Source organism: Panulirus ornatus, chromosome 7 (genome assembly GCF_036320965.1).
Source record: "Panulirus ornatus isolate Po-2019 chromosome 7, ASM3632096v1, whole genome shotgun sequence".
In the NCBI taxonomy this organism is placed as follows: domain Eukaryota; kingdom Metazoa; phylum Arthropoda; class Malacostraca; order Decapoda; family Palinuridae; genus Panulirus; species Panulirus ornatus.
In genome coordinates, this window is record NC_092230.1 from 18513345 (window position 1) to 18529770 (window position 16426).

The 16426-nt window shown below is 44.5% G+C and overlaps 1 protein-coding gene across 1 annotated transcript in view; it reads left to right on the forward strand.

The window, feature by feature from the left end:
- Positions 1–16426, forward strand: part of LOC139749436 (uncharacterized) — a 1258504-nt gene that overhangs the window by 1137006 nt on the left and 105072 nt on the right. The window contains exon 6 of the mRNA XM_071663287.1: positions 9691–9820. Within this exon, the coding sequence (XP_071519388.1) occupies positions 9691–9820 (130 nt within the window). The remainder of the gene's footprint in view (positions 1–9690; positions 9821–16426) is intronic.

Below are 16426 nucleotides of genomic sequence, written 5' to 3' on the forward strand. Positions count from 1 at the left end.
CGTTGAGGGAACGACTCTCGTTGTGTAGTCAGGAACCACGAGCGATAAGAACCAGCAGCAGCTTCCCCGAAGCCTAATATATTCTTGGTGTCAGCTAGAGTGAGGGAGATAGCTGGCCCATCGCTGTACATCTTACGCCAGGCAATAGACAGGATTGGTGGAGGAGTCTTGTACCGCCAGTTAGGTGCGTCTATCGTGCAACACTCTCTCTCTCTCTCTCTCTCTCTCTCTCTCTCTCTCTCTCTCTCTCTCTCTCTCTCTCTCTCTCTCTCTCTCTCTCTCTCTCTCTCTCTCTCTCGTCGGGTATCATGACCTGGACTGTCGGGGTGGCCTTCCATTCACAGCGCAGCGACAACAGCATCATCACTTCAAACAATTCCTCCTCGCCAGCCACCTCCTCCTCCTCCTCCTCCTCCTCCTCCTACTCCTACTCCTCCTCCCGGCCTCCAGGAAGAGGAAGAGGAACGCCAGGCGAAGGAAGCGTAGGCAGCAGGGTAAGCGGCCGAAGGGCGCGGGCCAGCCAGACCTGGATAGGAACCAGCAAGATGACTACTGAGACCAGGAACTACAGAAGACGAAGAGTGAAGAAGCTAAGGCAGGAAGAAGAACAGATGAAGGATAAAGAAGAGTCCGATAAAGATGGAAAAATCAGAGACACGAAATGAGGAAAAAAAATTGATTAAGAAGAAAAAAAAATATAAAGAGCATAGGAGAGAACAACAGTCACCATCGTTGTTTCATTTCGTCATGCAAATTGCTTTTTGGATTCATACTCAGATACAGGAACATAACCCAGAGTGTTGTGAGCCTGTGTACCTCAGCCTGGAGTGTTGTGAGCCTGTGTACCTCAGCCTGGGGTGTTGTGAGCTTGTGTACCCCAGCCTCGGGTGTTGTGAGCTTGTGTACCCCAGCCTGGGGTGTTGTGAGCTTGTGTACCCTAGCCTGGGGTGTTGTGAGCTTGTGTACCCCAGCCTGGGGTGTTGCGAGCTTGTGTACCCCAGCCTGGGGTGTTGTGAGCTTGTGTACCCCAGCCTGGGGTGTTGTGAGCTTGTGTACCCCAGCCTGGGGTGTTGTGAGCTTGTGTACCCCAGCCTGGGGTGTTGTGAGCTTGTGTACCCCAGCCTGGGGTGTTGTGAGCTTGTGTACCCCAGCCTGGGGTGTTGTGAGCTTGTGTACCCCAGCCTGGGGTGTTGTGAGCTTGTGTACCCCAGCCTGGGGTGTTGTGAGCTTGTGTACCCCAGCCTTGGGTGTTGTGAACCTGTGTACCCCAGCCTCGGGTGTTGTGAGCCTGTGTACCCCAGCCTCGGGGGTTGTGAACCTGTGTACCCCAGCCTCGGGGGTTGTGAGATTCTCTCTCAACCATGGGGCCCTGGTCTTCCTCACTGCCACTAACGCAGACGTGGTAAGTCTCTGTTTCCTCGTTCCTACTTCGAATCCCATTTCATCGTTCTCGCCTTCACTTCTTTTCGTATTTGTCTTCTTGCATCTCCCATCTTTTTTTTTTTTTCTATTCCCTCCTTCTTACTACCTTCATGATTACCTCTCCTGCCCTGTGTTTCCTTCCTCATCTTCTCTTGCTCTTGTGTTAGGCTTTACTCGCCATCATTTCCTGGCGGTTCTTCGAATGCCTTTTGTTTTCTTATCTCTCTCTCTCTCTCTCTCTCTCTCTCTCTCTCTCTCTCTCTCTCTCTCTCTCTCTCTCTCTCTCTCTCTCTCTCTCTCTCTCTCTCTCTCTCTCTCTCTCTCTGCATTTCTTCCCTGCGGTAATTCTCACGTCTAACATTTTTTCTTTTATTTCTTCATCTTCTATCTCGTCTTCCTGCCATCTTCTTTACTTCCTGTTAACAGTTTCTCCTCCACTCTTCTTTGTCCTCCACTTCTTCTGCGATCTTCCCCTCCTTGTCTCTGCCATGATGGCTTCTTTCTTTTCTCTTTCAGTCCTCCTCTCCTCCTCTTCTGTCTTTGCTCTCACCCACGCGTTCTCTCTCTCTCTCTCTCTCTCTCTCTCTCTCTCTCTCTCTCTCTCTCTCTCTCTCTCTCTCTCTCTCTCTCTCTCTCTCTCTCTCTCTCTCACCACGGCTACGTCTTTGTGCCGAGTTTCTCTCACACCTTCATAATAGATTCGTTGAGTGCATTGCTGCATTTTTCGCCGTCTGTGTATCGAGTGAACGAAGGTGACGTCAGATCCGTCTTTGAGAGGATCTGCGAACGGTGCAAAACACGCGATCGTTGCCTTTGACCCAACTTGGGCGCGCGATTCTTGTATGAAAGAGATGACTTCGTCATTGAAAAAAGGAAGAATTGTAAAATCAGTTTTTATTAACAAACCTGCTCGTGGATGAAAGATAATAAAGACATACGTATCTTTGCTGTGATCAATGTTCTCATAGTATGATGCCAATGAATATAAGAATTATAATTGTTTCATAATATATATTATTATTTTTTTTATTATACTTTGTCGCTGTCTCCCGCGTTTGCGAGGTAGCGCAAGGAAACAGACGAAAGAAATGGCCCAACCCCCCCCCCCCCCATACACATGTATATACATACGTCCACACACGCAAATATACATACCTACACAGCTTTCCATGGTTTACCCCAGACGCTTCACATGCCCTGCTTCAATCCACTGACAGCACGTCAACCCCGGTATACCACATCGCTCCAATTCACTCTATTCCTTGCCCTCCTTTCACCCTCCTGCATGCTCAGGCCCCGATCACACAAAATCTTTTTCACTCCATCTTTCCACCTCCAATTTGGTCTCCCTCTTCTCCTTGTTCCCTCCACCTCCGACACATATATCCTCTTGGTCAATCTTTCCTCACTCATCCTCTCCATGTGCCCAAACCACTTCAAAACACCCTCTTCTGCTCTCTCAACCACGCTCTTTTTATTTCCACACATCTCTCTTACCCTTACGGTACTCACTCGATCAAACTACCTCACACCACACATTGTCCTCAAACATCTCATTTCCAGCACATCCATCCTCCTGCGCACAACTCTATCCATAGCCCACGCCTCGCAACCATACAACATTGTTGGAACCACTATTCCTTCAAACATACCCATTTTTGCTTTCCGAGATAATGTTCTCGACTTCCACACATTCTTCAAGGCCCCCAGGATTTTCGCCCCCTCCCCCACCCTATGATCCACTTCCGCTTCCATGGTTCCATCCGCTGCCAGATCCACTCCCAGATATCTAAAACACTTCACTTCCTCCAGTTTTTCTCCATTCAAACTCACCTCCCAATTGACTTGACCCTCAACCCTACTGTACCTAATAACCTTGCTCTTATTCACATTTACTCTTAACTTTCTTCTTCCACACACTTTTCCAAACTCAGTCACCAGCTTCTGCAGTTTCTCACATGAATCAGCCACCAGCGCTGTATCATCAGCGAACAACAACTGACTCACTTCCCAAGCTCTCTCATCCCCAACAGACTTCATACTTGCCCCTCTTTCCAAAACTCTTGCATTTACCTCCCTAACAACCCCATCCATAAACAAATTAAACAACCATGGAGACATCACACACCCCTGCCGCAAACCTACATTCACTGAGAACCAATCACTTTCCTCTCTTCCTACACGTACGCATGCCTTACATCATCGATAAAAACTTTTCACTGCTTCTAACAACTTTCCTCCCACACCATATATTCTTAATACCTTCCACAGAGCATCTCTATCAACTCTATCATGGGAGAGGAATGGGATGTATTTAGGAAATCAGTGATGGATTGCGCAAAAGATGCTTGTGGCATGAGAAGAGTGGGAGGTGGGTTGATTAGAAAGGGTAGTGAGTGGTGGGATGAAGAAGTAAGAGTATTAGTGAAAGAGAAGAGAGAGGCATTTGGACGATTTTTGCAGGGAAAAAATGCAATTGAGTGGGAGATGTATAAAAGAAAGAGACAGGAGGTCAAGAGAAAGGTGCAAGAGGTGAAAATAAGGGCAAATGAGAGTTGGGGTGAGAGAGTATCATTAAATTTTAGGGAGAATAAAAAGATGTTCTGGAAGGAGGTAAATAAAGTGCGTAAGACAAGGGAGCAAATGGGAACTTCGGTGAAGGGCGCAAGTGGGGAGGTGATAACAAGTAGTGGTGATGTGAGAAGGAGATGGAGTGAGTATTTTGAAGGTTTGTTGAATGTGTTTGATGATAGAGTGGCAGATATAGGGTGTTTTGGTCGAGGTGGTGTGCAAAGTGAGAGGGTTAGGGAAAATGATTTGGTAAACAGAGAAGAGGTAGTGAAAGCTTTGCGGAAGATGAAAGCCGGCAAGGCAGCAGGTTTGGATGGTATTGCAGTGGAATTTATTAAAAAAGGGGGTGACTGTATTGTTGACTGGTTGGTAAGGTTATTTAATGTATGTATGACTCATGGTGAGGTGCCTGAGGATTGGCGGAATGCGTGCATAGTGCCATTGTACAAAGGCAAAGGGGATAAGAGTGAGTGCTCAAATTACAGAGGTATAAGTTTGTTGAGTATTCCTGGTAAATTATATGGGAGGGTATTGATTGAGAGGGTGAAGGCATGTACAGAGCATCAGATTGGGGAAGAGCAGTGTGGTTTCAGAAGTGGTAGAGGATGTGTGGATCAGGTGTTTGCTTTGAAGAATGTATGTGAGAAATACTTAGAAAAGCAAATGGATTTGTATGTAGCATTTATGGATCTGGAGAAGGCATATGATAGAATATATATATATATATATATATATATATATATATATATATATATAGAGAGAGAGAGAGAGAGAGAGAGAGAGAGAGAGAGAGAGAGAGAGAGAGAGAGAGAGAGAGAGATTCAATCTGTTGTACTTGTTCACTGTTTCGTACATTAGCAGGGTAGCGCCAGGAACAGACGAAGAAAGGCCGCATTAACTCATATCCATTCTCTAGCTGTCATGCGTAATGCACCGAAACCACAGCTCCCTATCCACAGATCTTTCCGTGGTTTACCCAGGTTGTTTCACTTTTCCAGTAACAGGAAGTCGCTCCCTGCAAACCACATTGTTCCAGTTCACATTATCCCGTGCACGCCTTTCACCCCTCTGCATGCTCTAGCCCCGATCATTTTACGCTCCATTCTTGATTCACTAATTTGGTCTTCTTCTTCTTCTTACCCCCTCCACTTCTGTTACATATATCCTCTTTATCAACCTCTCCTCACTCATTCTCTCCATATGTTCAGACCATTTCAGCCTCTTTGGCTTTCTCAGACACTCCCTTATCATTACCACACCTTTCTCTTACCCTTGAATTACTTACTTAATAAGACCACCTTACACCATATATTGTCCTCATACATTTCATTCCCTACAGATCCATCTTCCTTTGCACATCCTTATCCATAACCTAAGGCTCTCATCCATAGAACATCTTTTGTACTATTGTAATTCCAAAAATGCCCATTTTCGCTCTCCCAGGTAACGACCGCATTTTCCATACATTCTTCAATGCTCCCGGAATCTTCGCCCCCTCACCCACCCTGTGATTCACTTTCATTTCCAGGTTCCATTCCCTGCAATGTCCACTCTCAGGTATCTAAAACACTTAACTTTTTTTCTCATTTTCTCAATTAGAACTCACACCCCAAGTAACTTGCCCCTCTGCCTTGCTAAACCTTATAACCTTGATTCTATTCTCATTTGCTCACATCTTTCTTCTTTGCATACTCTTCCAATTTTAGTCATTAACTTCTGTAGTTTCTCACTCGAATCGGCCACTAGTGATATATCATCAGCCAACAACAACTGACTCACTTCCAGCAACCCCCCACACCACCCACCCAGGTCAGACTTCATACTCTCCCCTCTTTCTGAAACCTTAGTATTTACTTTCCTCATCACCCCATCCATAAACAAGCTGAATAGCCATGGTATCATCAAACACTCCCACCGCAGTTCAACTTTTAACTGAAACCAATCACGTTCCCGTCTTTGTGCTCGTACAATGCTATATATTTCTGATAAAAGTTTCCCACTGCTTCTGGTAACCCTCAGTCAAACTGTATATTCTTGGGACTTTCCACGAGGAACTCTACCAACATCATCATATGATTTTTCCAGGTCTGTAAATGCCTCAAACAAATTCTTCTGTTTCTGTAAGTTTTTCTCACACATAGTCTTTAGAAGAAACACTTGATCAACACATCCTTTACCAAATCTGAGACGACATTATTCCTGCCCAATCTGATGCTCTGTACACACCCCCTAACCTTTTCAGTAACCACTCTTTCATACGATATACCGGGTAGACTCAACAAACCTATACGTCTGTAATTTGAACATTCACCTTTGTCCTTCTCTTTATACAGTGGCAATATACATGCATTACGCCAACCCTCAGGCAGCTGTGCTTGTTCTTTTGATCCGTTTTCTATCTAAAGATCAACCCTTTTCTTTCTTGGAAACATGAGTTGTTACATCCCACCCCTAAGAAGGTGACCGTTCTGATCCCTGTGACTATTGTCTTATTGCTTTAGCATTTACCATTTCCAGATAACTATATCCCCAGACACCTGGAAACTCAGTTTTCTCTCTGATCACCAGTATGCCTTCCGTAAGGGGGGATCCACTGGTGACATACTTTCCTATCTTACTGATGTCTGGTCATCATCCCTGAAAGATTTTGGGGAGTCATATGTAGTTGCCCTTGACACATCCAAATCTTTTGAGAGGGTATGGCACCGGGGTCTCATCTCTGAGCTCCCTTCTTTTGGCTTCCCTCCCTCACTTTGCTCCATGTTAACTAGCTTTCTCTCCGGCTGATCCATCTCTGTGGATGTTGATGAGTCAGCCTCCTCACCCCAGCCCCACTTTCCAGATGCATTAATGACACATACGAATCCTTCCCCTTCTTTAAGTATTTCTCATGCACATTCTTCAAAGCAAACACCTGCTCCACACATCTTCTAACACTTCTGAAATCACACAGCCCAAACTGATGCTCTGTACATACCTTCACCCTCTCAAGCAAAAACCTCCAATGCATTTTACCAGGTACACTCAAATCTATACCTCTTTAGTCTCAACACTGACCTTTATCTTCTTTGCCTTTTCACATTGGCACTATACATGCATTCCGCCAATTCTCAGGCACTTCACCATGATCCATACATATATTGAAATCCTAACTAATCAATCAACAACACAATCACTCACTTTCTTAATAAATTCAACAGAAAAACCCACCACATCTGCCGCTTAGCCACACTTCATCCTTCGTAAGGCTTTCACCATCTTTTCTCTTTCCACCAAACCACACTCCATGACTCTCTCAATTCGCATACCACCCTGACCCAAGCACCCTACATCTGCCATCGAACACATTCAATAGTCCTTCAGCATACTTACACCATCTCAGTTCATCACCGCTTGTTCCCACTTCCCCACTTCCCCCCTTCAACGATGTTCCCATTTGTTCTCTTGTCGTTTGCATCCTATTTTCCCTAACGTTTTCTGATACTTGCTCACCCCAACTCTCATTTGCCCTCTTATTCAGACTAGCACCTTCCTGTTGACATCATGCTACTTTTTCCTATACATCCTCTAATCATTTGCAATCCTTCTATGTAAGCACCGGCAAAGCGCCTCCTTTTCCTCTTTCACTAGCAACTTTACTTCGTATTACTACTCACAATCCTTTCTAATCTGCCCATCTTCCACCTGTCGCATGCCACATGCATCTCTCGCACATGACAGCACTGTTTCACTAAATACCTCCCATTCCTCAACCACTCCCCTTACTTCACATACTCTCACCTTTTGCCATTCTACACTCAATCTTTCCTGGTAGTTCTTCACATACGTATCTCTTCCAAGCTCGAGCACACTTACTCTCACCACTATCTTCTCACCGATATTGCTTCCTCTTTTCCTAAAACCTCCACAAATCCCCACATGATTGCCTCCACATCTAGATTGTGATCAGACACTCCCACCAGCTGCCCCTCTCACTACATTTACAACCAAAAGTCTCTATTTTACACGCCTGTCAATTATCATGTATTCTAGTTATGCCCGCTGACCATCTTTCCTGCTAACATATATGAACTTGTAAATTTCCCTCTTTTTAAACCAGGCAAACCCAACCACCAGTCCTTATTCAGCACACATCTTTTGACCATTTCCATTCATATCACTGAATATCCCCATCTCCCCCCCCCCCCCACACACACACACACATTTACATCGTCAGTTGCCATATTACTCACCTTTGTATTCAAATCACTCGTCACCAATGTCTGGCGTCTTCAGAACGGCTGACACACTCACTCAGCTGCTCATGATCTTTTTCGTGATCAGGTGCATGAGTGCCACTTACCACCCATCTCTCGTCATCCACTTTTATTTCTATCCACATCAGTCTAGAATTTATTTCCTTACACTCTATCACAACCCCTGCTTCAGGAGTTGTGCTATTCCTTCCTTTGCTCTTGTCCTCTCATCAACCCCTTAAGACATTTCCAAATCAATCTTCCCCTGCGAAAGATCTCGCAAATATTCTCCCATCCCAACATTTTAATGTCACTTAACCAATTCATAGTTTGAAAATTTGCTGTACTATAAATGTTTTCTTTCTACACACGTTATATAGTTGTGAACACATGAAAATAAGGAAATTATCGATGATCTAAAATGCGACATATTGCTGATGTATTCATCATCAGCTTATAGCCTAAGGATGTCACATTATCTACTTTCTATATTCTAGAGCTAAGTATATCAATACTTTATGAGACATAATTCTGTGAACGAGAAGTTCTAGTAAATTGTACTTAATCTCTTCATATCTATGATTATCTAGACAGTGACGAAAACCTCATCTAACGAAACAATATACTTTCTAACATATTTTACTATAGTTTCCAGTTTTCGTATTCTTGTTATTGGCCATATCGCTATGGATTTTGTATGCCTGTTACAGCCAGTGGTGGTTCGATCATCTTTATGGTGTCCTTTCTTGTAGCTACGAAGGACTAGTTCTGTAGGCAGCCCTGTCATGCCCTCAGCCCGCCCCAGGGTACTGCACCAGGGACTCGTCCTCAAACAAGTCTCCCGACTTCTGACAGATAGTCCCACTGTGTGGAGGTCATGCCCTTCCTCATCAGGTAGTCTCTTTCTGTCAGGTTCCCTTCCCTCGGTGAGGTAGTTCCCCTCTAGTAGGTTCTTAGATACACTCTCTTCTGATAGATGGTCTCCCTTCGTCAGACATAACTCCTCCTGCTTCAGGTAACCCCAATCTGTTTGGTAGTTCCCCCTCCGTCAGAGAGTCTTCTTCATCCCCTGATAGTCACTCCTCCATCAGATAGTCTCCCTCCGTTAACGAATCCTCCTCCTTCAAATGGTTCCCCTCCTCTAGGCAGTTCCCCCATCCTTTCTTTAAATAATCTTCAGCCAGGTATCACCTCCCACCACATACTGGTGCCTTAGGAAGCTCGTCGTCTCCCTCAGGTAACAGTTTCGGTCAGCCTCCAACTACCCACCTGACGAGGCTCATCCTCCTATCGTACCATCTTAACCTCCTCACAACACCGCCGTAACTCTACTAGTTTACTTCTTCTTGTACAATCTTTCTCAGGCCTTTCCACGTCAGGTGGGTAGTCTCTAACTTGGCTCGTCCATGACATCCTGTCTCTCCCATTGCTAGCAGCTGACTCTTTCTCCTGTAACCGACAGATCGCCTCGGCGGGCGGGAGTCTACGGGCGGAGTGTCGGCTGACGCTGGGGCCGCACCAGCGAAGCACCTTCAAGATTCTGCGCGTCAGGGTCCGCATGATATCCTACGTTGACAACTACCACTCCTCAGGTGGGTTCTCCTCCGCTTCCAGCATGTGTCTGTGTCTTCTAGGGTGACAAGCCTACCGCAGGTGGGTGTGTGCTTGGTGGGGCATCAAACCTACTGCAGGTGGGTGTATATGACCGCTGGGACTCCCAGTCTACCATAAGTGGGTGTTGGTGGCTGCTAGGGCTGTCAGCCCACCATACGTGGATGTAGATAGCTGCTGGGGATGTGTATTAGAGGCGGATGGAGACTTTTGCTGAGGCTATTGGTCTACGTAAGTGGAATGAGGCTATCATTGTACTGCAGCATATATGAAGGTGTTGGTTCGTTAAACTTATTTCTACGAGGGTGGTGAGAATAACTACCTCCCTGTAGGTGACTGGTAGAGTTTGATCATTACACGGCTTCAAGTGGGTGTTTCGGCAAATGAGTGACTAAAGGTGCTATTTGTTTGCTAAAGCTGGGTGCTGGTGCTCACTATAGGTAAGTAATAGTTATTGCTAACTGTTGGAGGTGGGTAATGATGCCAACTATGTGCTATAAGTGGATGATAGTGTTAAATATTTTCTGTATATGGCTAAGGAAGATATTGGCGTTAACTACCTGATGTGGGTGGGTGTCATGGCGAACTGCCTGTTGTTAGGTAGGCGCCAGGTTTACCTATCTGCTGTAGGTATGTGTAGGCTTAACTACCTTTTGCACATAAGCCCAGGGACTAACTTCCTCATGGACACTCGATCCCAGGCGGCTCGTGATTGCATCACGGTTAGCAACGCCATCTGTTATACCATAGGGGTCCCGGGTTCGATCCTGGCTGTTGGGGCAAAATAAATGAAAGTACTCTCCGTTTTCATTCTCTCTTTCCAGTTGTGATTGTTGCATATATCTCTTCACGGTGAAGTGATGTGTTGTTTCCTGTGGGGCGGTGTGGCGTTATATATATATACATATATATATATATATATATATATATATATATATATATATATATATATATATATATATATATATATATATATATATATATATATATATATATATATCTGGGAGCCTTGGAGAATGTTTGGAAGTCGAGAACATTATCTCGGAAAGCAAAAATGGGTATGTTTGAAGGAATAGTGGTTCCAACAATGTTGTATGGTTGCGAGGCGTGGGCTATGGATAGAGTTGTGCGCAGGAGGGTGGATGTGCTGGAAATGAGATGTCTGAGGACAATATGTGGTGTGAGGTGGTTTGATCGAGTAAGTAATGTAAGGGTGAGAGAGATGTGTGGAAATAAAAAGAGTGTGGTTGAGAAAGCAGAAGAGGGTGTTTTGAAATGGTTTGGTCACATGGAGAGAATGAGTGGGGAAAGATTGACCAAGAGGATATATGTGTCAGAGGTGGAGGGAACGAGGAGAAGTGGGAGACCAAATTGGAGGTGGAAAGATGGAGTGAAAAAGATTTTGAGTGATCGGGGCCTGAACATGCAGGAGGGTGAAAGGCGTGCAAGGAATAGAGTGAATTGGAACGGTGTGGTATACCGGGGTCGACGTGCTGTCAATGGATTGAACCAGGGCATGTGAAGCGTCTGGGATAAACCATGCAAAGTGTGTGGGGCCTGGATGTGGAAAGGGAGCTGTGGTTTCGGTGCATTATTACATGACAGCTAGAGACTGAGTGTGAACGAATGGGGCCTTTGGTGTTTTTCCTAGCGCTACCTCGCACACATGAGGGGGAGGGGGTTGTTATTCCATGTGTGGCGAGGTGGCGATGGGAACAAATAAAGGCAGACAGTATGAATTATGTACATGTGTATATATGTATATGTCTGTGTGTGTATATATATGTGTACATTGAGATGTATAGATATGTATATTGTGCATGGGTGGACATGTATGTATATACATGTGTATGTGGGCGGATTGGGCCATTCTTTCGTCTGTTTCCTTGCGCTACCTCGCTAACGCGGGAGACAGCGACAAAGCAAAATAAATAAATAAAAAAGAATATATATACATGTATATATATATATATATATATATATATATATATATATATATATATATATATATATATATATATATATATATATATATATATATATATATATATATATATATATATATGTATGTATATCATATATCACACTCAGTCTCTAGCTGTCATGTATAATGCACCGAAACCACAGCTCCCTTTCCACATCCAGGCCCCACCAAACTTCCATAGTTTATCCCAGACGCTTCACATGCCCTGGTTCAATCCGTTGACAGCACGTCGACCCCGGTATACCACATCGTTCCAATTCACTCTATTCCTTGCACTTCTTTTACCCTCCATGTTCAGGCCCCGATCACTCAAAATCTTTTTCACTCCATCCTTCCACCTCCAATTTGGTCTCCCACTTCTCCTCGTTCCCTCCACCTCTGACACATATATCCTCTTTGTCAATCTTTCCTCACTCATGCTCTCCATGTGACCAAACCATTTCAATACACCCTCTTCTGCTCTCTCAACCACACTCTTTTTATTACCACACATCTCTCTTACCTTTTCATTACTTACTCGATCAAACCACCTCACACCACATATTGTCCTCAAACATCTCCTTTCCAACACATCCACCCTTCTCAGCACAACCCTATCTGTAGCCCACGCCTCGCAACCATATAACATTGTTGGAACTACTATTCCTTCCAACAAACCCATTTTTGCTTTCCGAGATAATGTTCTCGCCTTCCACACATTTTTCAACACCTCAGAACTTCCGCCCCCTCCCCCACCCTGTGACTCACTTCAGCTTCCATGGTTCCATCCGCTACCTAATCCACTCCCAGATATCTAAAACATTTCACTTCCTTCAGTTTTACTCCATTCAAACCTACCTCCCAATTGACTCGTCCTTCAACCCTACTGTACCAAATAACCTTGCTCTTATTCCCAAGTGCACTTTCGTGTAATAATCACATCATCATGGGAGATACAAGAAAGAAATATAACAGTCAGTTGGTATAGAATTAAGAGACGTAGCTAGGAAGCTATTCGTAAACAAGTGGCGGGTTGTCATACCACCCACACCAAAACACCCCACATCTGCCACTCTATCATCAAACACATTCAGCAAACCCTGAAAATACTTACTCCATTTCCTCCTCACTTCATCACTTTCTGTTATCACTTCCCTCTTTGCCCCCTTCACCGATGTTCCCATTTGTTCTCTTGTCTTACGCACTTTATTTACCTCCTTCCAAAACATCTTTTTATTCTCCCTAAGATTTAATGATACTCTCTCACCCCATCTTTCATTTGCTTTCTCATTTGCTCTCTCATTTGTGTGTGTGTGTGTGTGTGTGTGCGCGCGCGCACACACACACACACACACACATATACCGATAGATAAACGCAGAAATCAATTTTTACGATACTTTGTGTAATTCTAACAAGACCAAAATGTTCTGGCGATTTCGAGAACATTTGGAAACTCGACACTGGTAACATGACACAATAAACTGTACCCGTTTTCTGTGAGTTTGGTCATAATTTTGGCAGACACCGTAACTTTAACAAACTGTATTTTATGGCGAAACAAACTCAATCTACCCTAACCCCATCTACCCTAAACCACTCTGAAGCAACCCTAGTTCAATGAAATTTAACGAAAACTCAACTAAACTGACGTAGATTAGATAGTACGATAAAGCTGCATCACTGTATATAGTTGATCATTACGTACGCTATATTCTTGATGTTCACTTTTAGTTAGGAAGTCTCTGTTGAACACCATGATCTATCTACATGTGGACTTAACAAACTTGTTATGCAACTTTCCTGATGGCGTAGGCATACAGAGGAAGCATAGTCTGCCTTGCACAAATGCTAATTTCTCGTCAACAGCTCCTAGAGAGAAGTCTTATGGATGTGAGCAGAATGTTGCAGAGTTACTTCCATGCACCTCGCACTGTGGGAGAGACCATCTATTTTCATGTCTTGTAACCGTTTATCTGTCTTTCTGGCTGTCCATCTCCCGTCCCTCCTTTCCGTTCGAGCGACTGGCTTCTCCTCTTCGGCCTCAGTGAACAAACTTCTGAGACGGTCTTGCCCTGAGGCCCAGAAAGACAACTTATCGCTTCAGGGGGATCAAAAGTACAAAGGTCAACAGGGTTAGTGTGGCTAAAAGATGGGAAAATAGTTTCTGGTTTATATCTGTGAGTCTCCGGTGTCTTTCAAGGAATTTGATGATTCTCATCCTACCTCAATTGCTGTATCTCCTCAGAACCTGTTGGACAAGACACATCTACCCTTGTGAACTACGGTAGAACCCTTGAACACGATGGTACAATGCTTGAATATGGAAGTCTTGACCCCTGATTTGACCCTTATGGGTCAGGTGTATGGCCAGACCGTCGTACCCAAGAGTTTCACTGTGATGGTCAAGGGTCGTGCGATGCCGTCTTGCTCAAGGTTAGGAAAGTCGTTCTCAAGATTCGTGTGGCTATGTTCATGGGTTATCATGTCGTGTTTAAGGGTAGTACCGTCATTATGTAGGGTTGGATGGTCGTGTTTAAGGGTAGTACCGTCATTATGTAGGGTTGGATGGTCGTGTTTAAGGGTAGTACCGTCAATATGTAGGGTTGGATGGTCGTGTTTAAGGGTAGTCCTGTCATTATGCAGGGTTGTATGGTCGTGTTCAAGGGTAGTACCGTCATTATGCAGGGTTGGATGGTCGTGTTTAATGGTAGTACCGTCAATATGCAGGGTTGGATGGTCGTGTTTAAGGGTAGTACTGTCATTATGTAGGGTTGTATCGTGTTTAAGGGTATTACCGTCCATATGTAGCGTTGTTTGGTCGTGTTTAAGAATAGTACCGTCATTATGAAGGGTTGTATGGTCGTGTTTAAGGGTAGTACCGTCATTATGAAGGGTTGGATGGTCGTGTTTAAGGGTAGTACCGTCATTATGAAGGGTTGGATGGTCGTGTTTAAGGGTAGTACCGTCATTATGAAGGGTTGGATGGTCGTGTTTAAGGGTAGTACCGTCATTATGAAGGGTTGGATGGTCGTGTTTAAGGGTAGTACCGTCATTATGAAGGGTTGGATGGTCGTGTTTAAGGGTAGTACCGTCATTATGAAGGGTTGGATGGTCGTGTTTAAGGGTAGTACCGTCATTATGAAGGGTTGGATGGTCGTGTTTAAGGGTAGTACCGTCATTATGAAGGGTTGGATGGTCGTGTTTAAGGGTAGTACCGTCATTATGAAGGGTTGGATGGTCGTGTTTAAGGGTAGTACCGTCATTATGAAGGGTTGGATGGTCGTGTTTAAGGGTAGTACCGTCATTATGAAGGGTTGGATGGTCGTGTTTAAGGGTAGTACCGTCATTATGAAGGGTTGGATGGTCGTGTTTAAGGGTAGTACCGTCATTATGAAGGGTTGGATGGTCGTGTTTAAGGGTAGTACCGTCATTATGAAGGGTTGGATGGTCGTGTTTAAGGGTAGTACCGTCATTATGAAGGGTTGGATGGTCGTGTTTAAGGGTAGTACCGTCATTATGAAGGGTTGGATGGTCGTGTTTAAGGGTAGTACCGTCATTATGAAGGGTTGGATGGTCGTGTTTAAGGGTAGTACCGTCATTATGAAGGGTTGGATGGTCGTGTTTAAGGGTAGTACCGTCATTATGAAGGGTTGGATGGTCGTGTTTAAGGGTAGTACCGTCATTATGAAGGGTTGGATGGTCGTGTTTAAGGGTAGTACCGTCATTATGAAGGGTTGGATGGTCGTGTTTAAGGGTAGTACCGTCATTATGAAGGGTTGGATGGTCGTGTTTAAGGGTAGTACCGTCATTATGAAGGGTTGGATGGTCGTGTTTAAGGGTAGTACCGTCATTATGAAGGGTTGGATGGTCGTGTTTAAGGGTAGTACCGTCATTATGAAGGGTTGGATGGTCGTGTTTAAGGGTAGTACCGTCATTATGAAGGGTTGGATGGTCGTGTTTAAGGGTAGTACCGTCATTATGAAGGGTTGGATGGTCGTGTTTAAGGGTAGTACCGTCATTATGAAGGGTTGGATGGTCGTGTTTAAGGGTAGTACCGTCATTATGAAGGGTTGGATGGTCGTGTTTAAGGGTAGTACCGTCATTATGAAGGGTTGGATGGTCGTGTTTAAGGGTAGTACCGTCATTATGAAGGGTTGGATGGTCGTGTTTAAGGGTAGTACCGTCATTATGAAGGGTTGGATGGTCGTGTTTAAGGGTAGTACCGTCATTATGAAGGGTTGGATGGTCGTGTTTAAGGGTAGTACCGTCATTATGAAGGGTTGGATGGTCGTGTTTAAGGGTAGTACCGTCATTATGAAGGGTTGGATGGTCGTGTTTAAGGGTAGTACCGTCATTATGAAGGGTTGGATGGTCGTGTTTAAGGGTAGTACCGTCATTATGAAGGGTTGGATGGTCGTGTTTAAGGGTAGTACCGTCATTATGAAGGGTTGGATGGTCGTGTTTAAGGGTAGTACCGTCATTATGAAGGGTTGGATGGTCGTGTTTAAGGGTAGTACCGTCATTATGAAGGGTTGGATGGTCGTGTTTAAGGGTAGTACCGTCATTATGAAGGGTTGGATGGTCGTGTTTAAGGGTAGTACCGTCATTATGAAGGGTTGGATG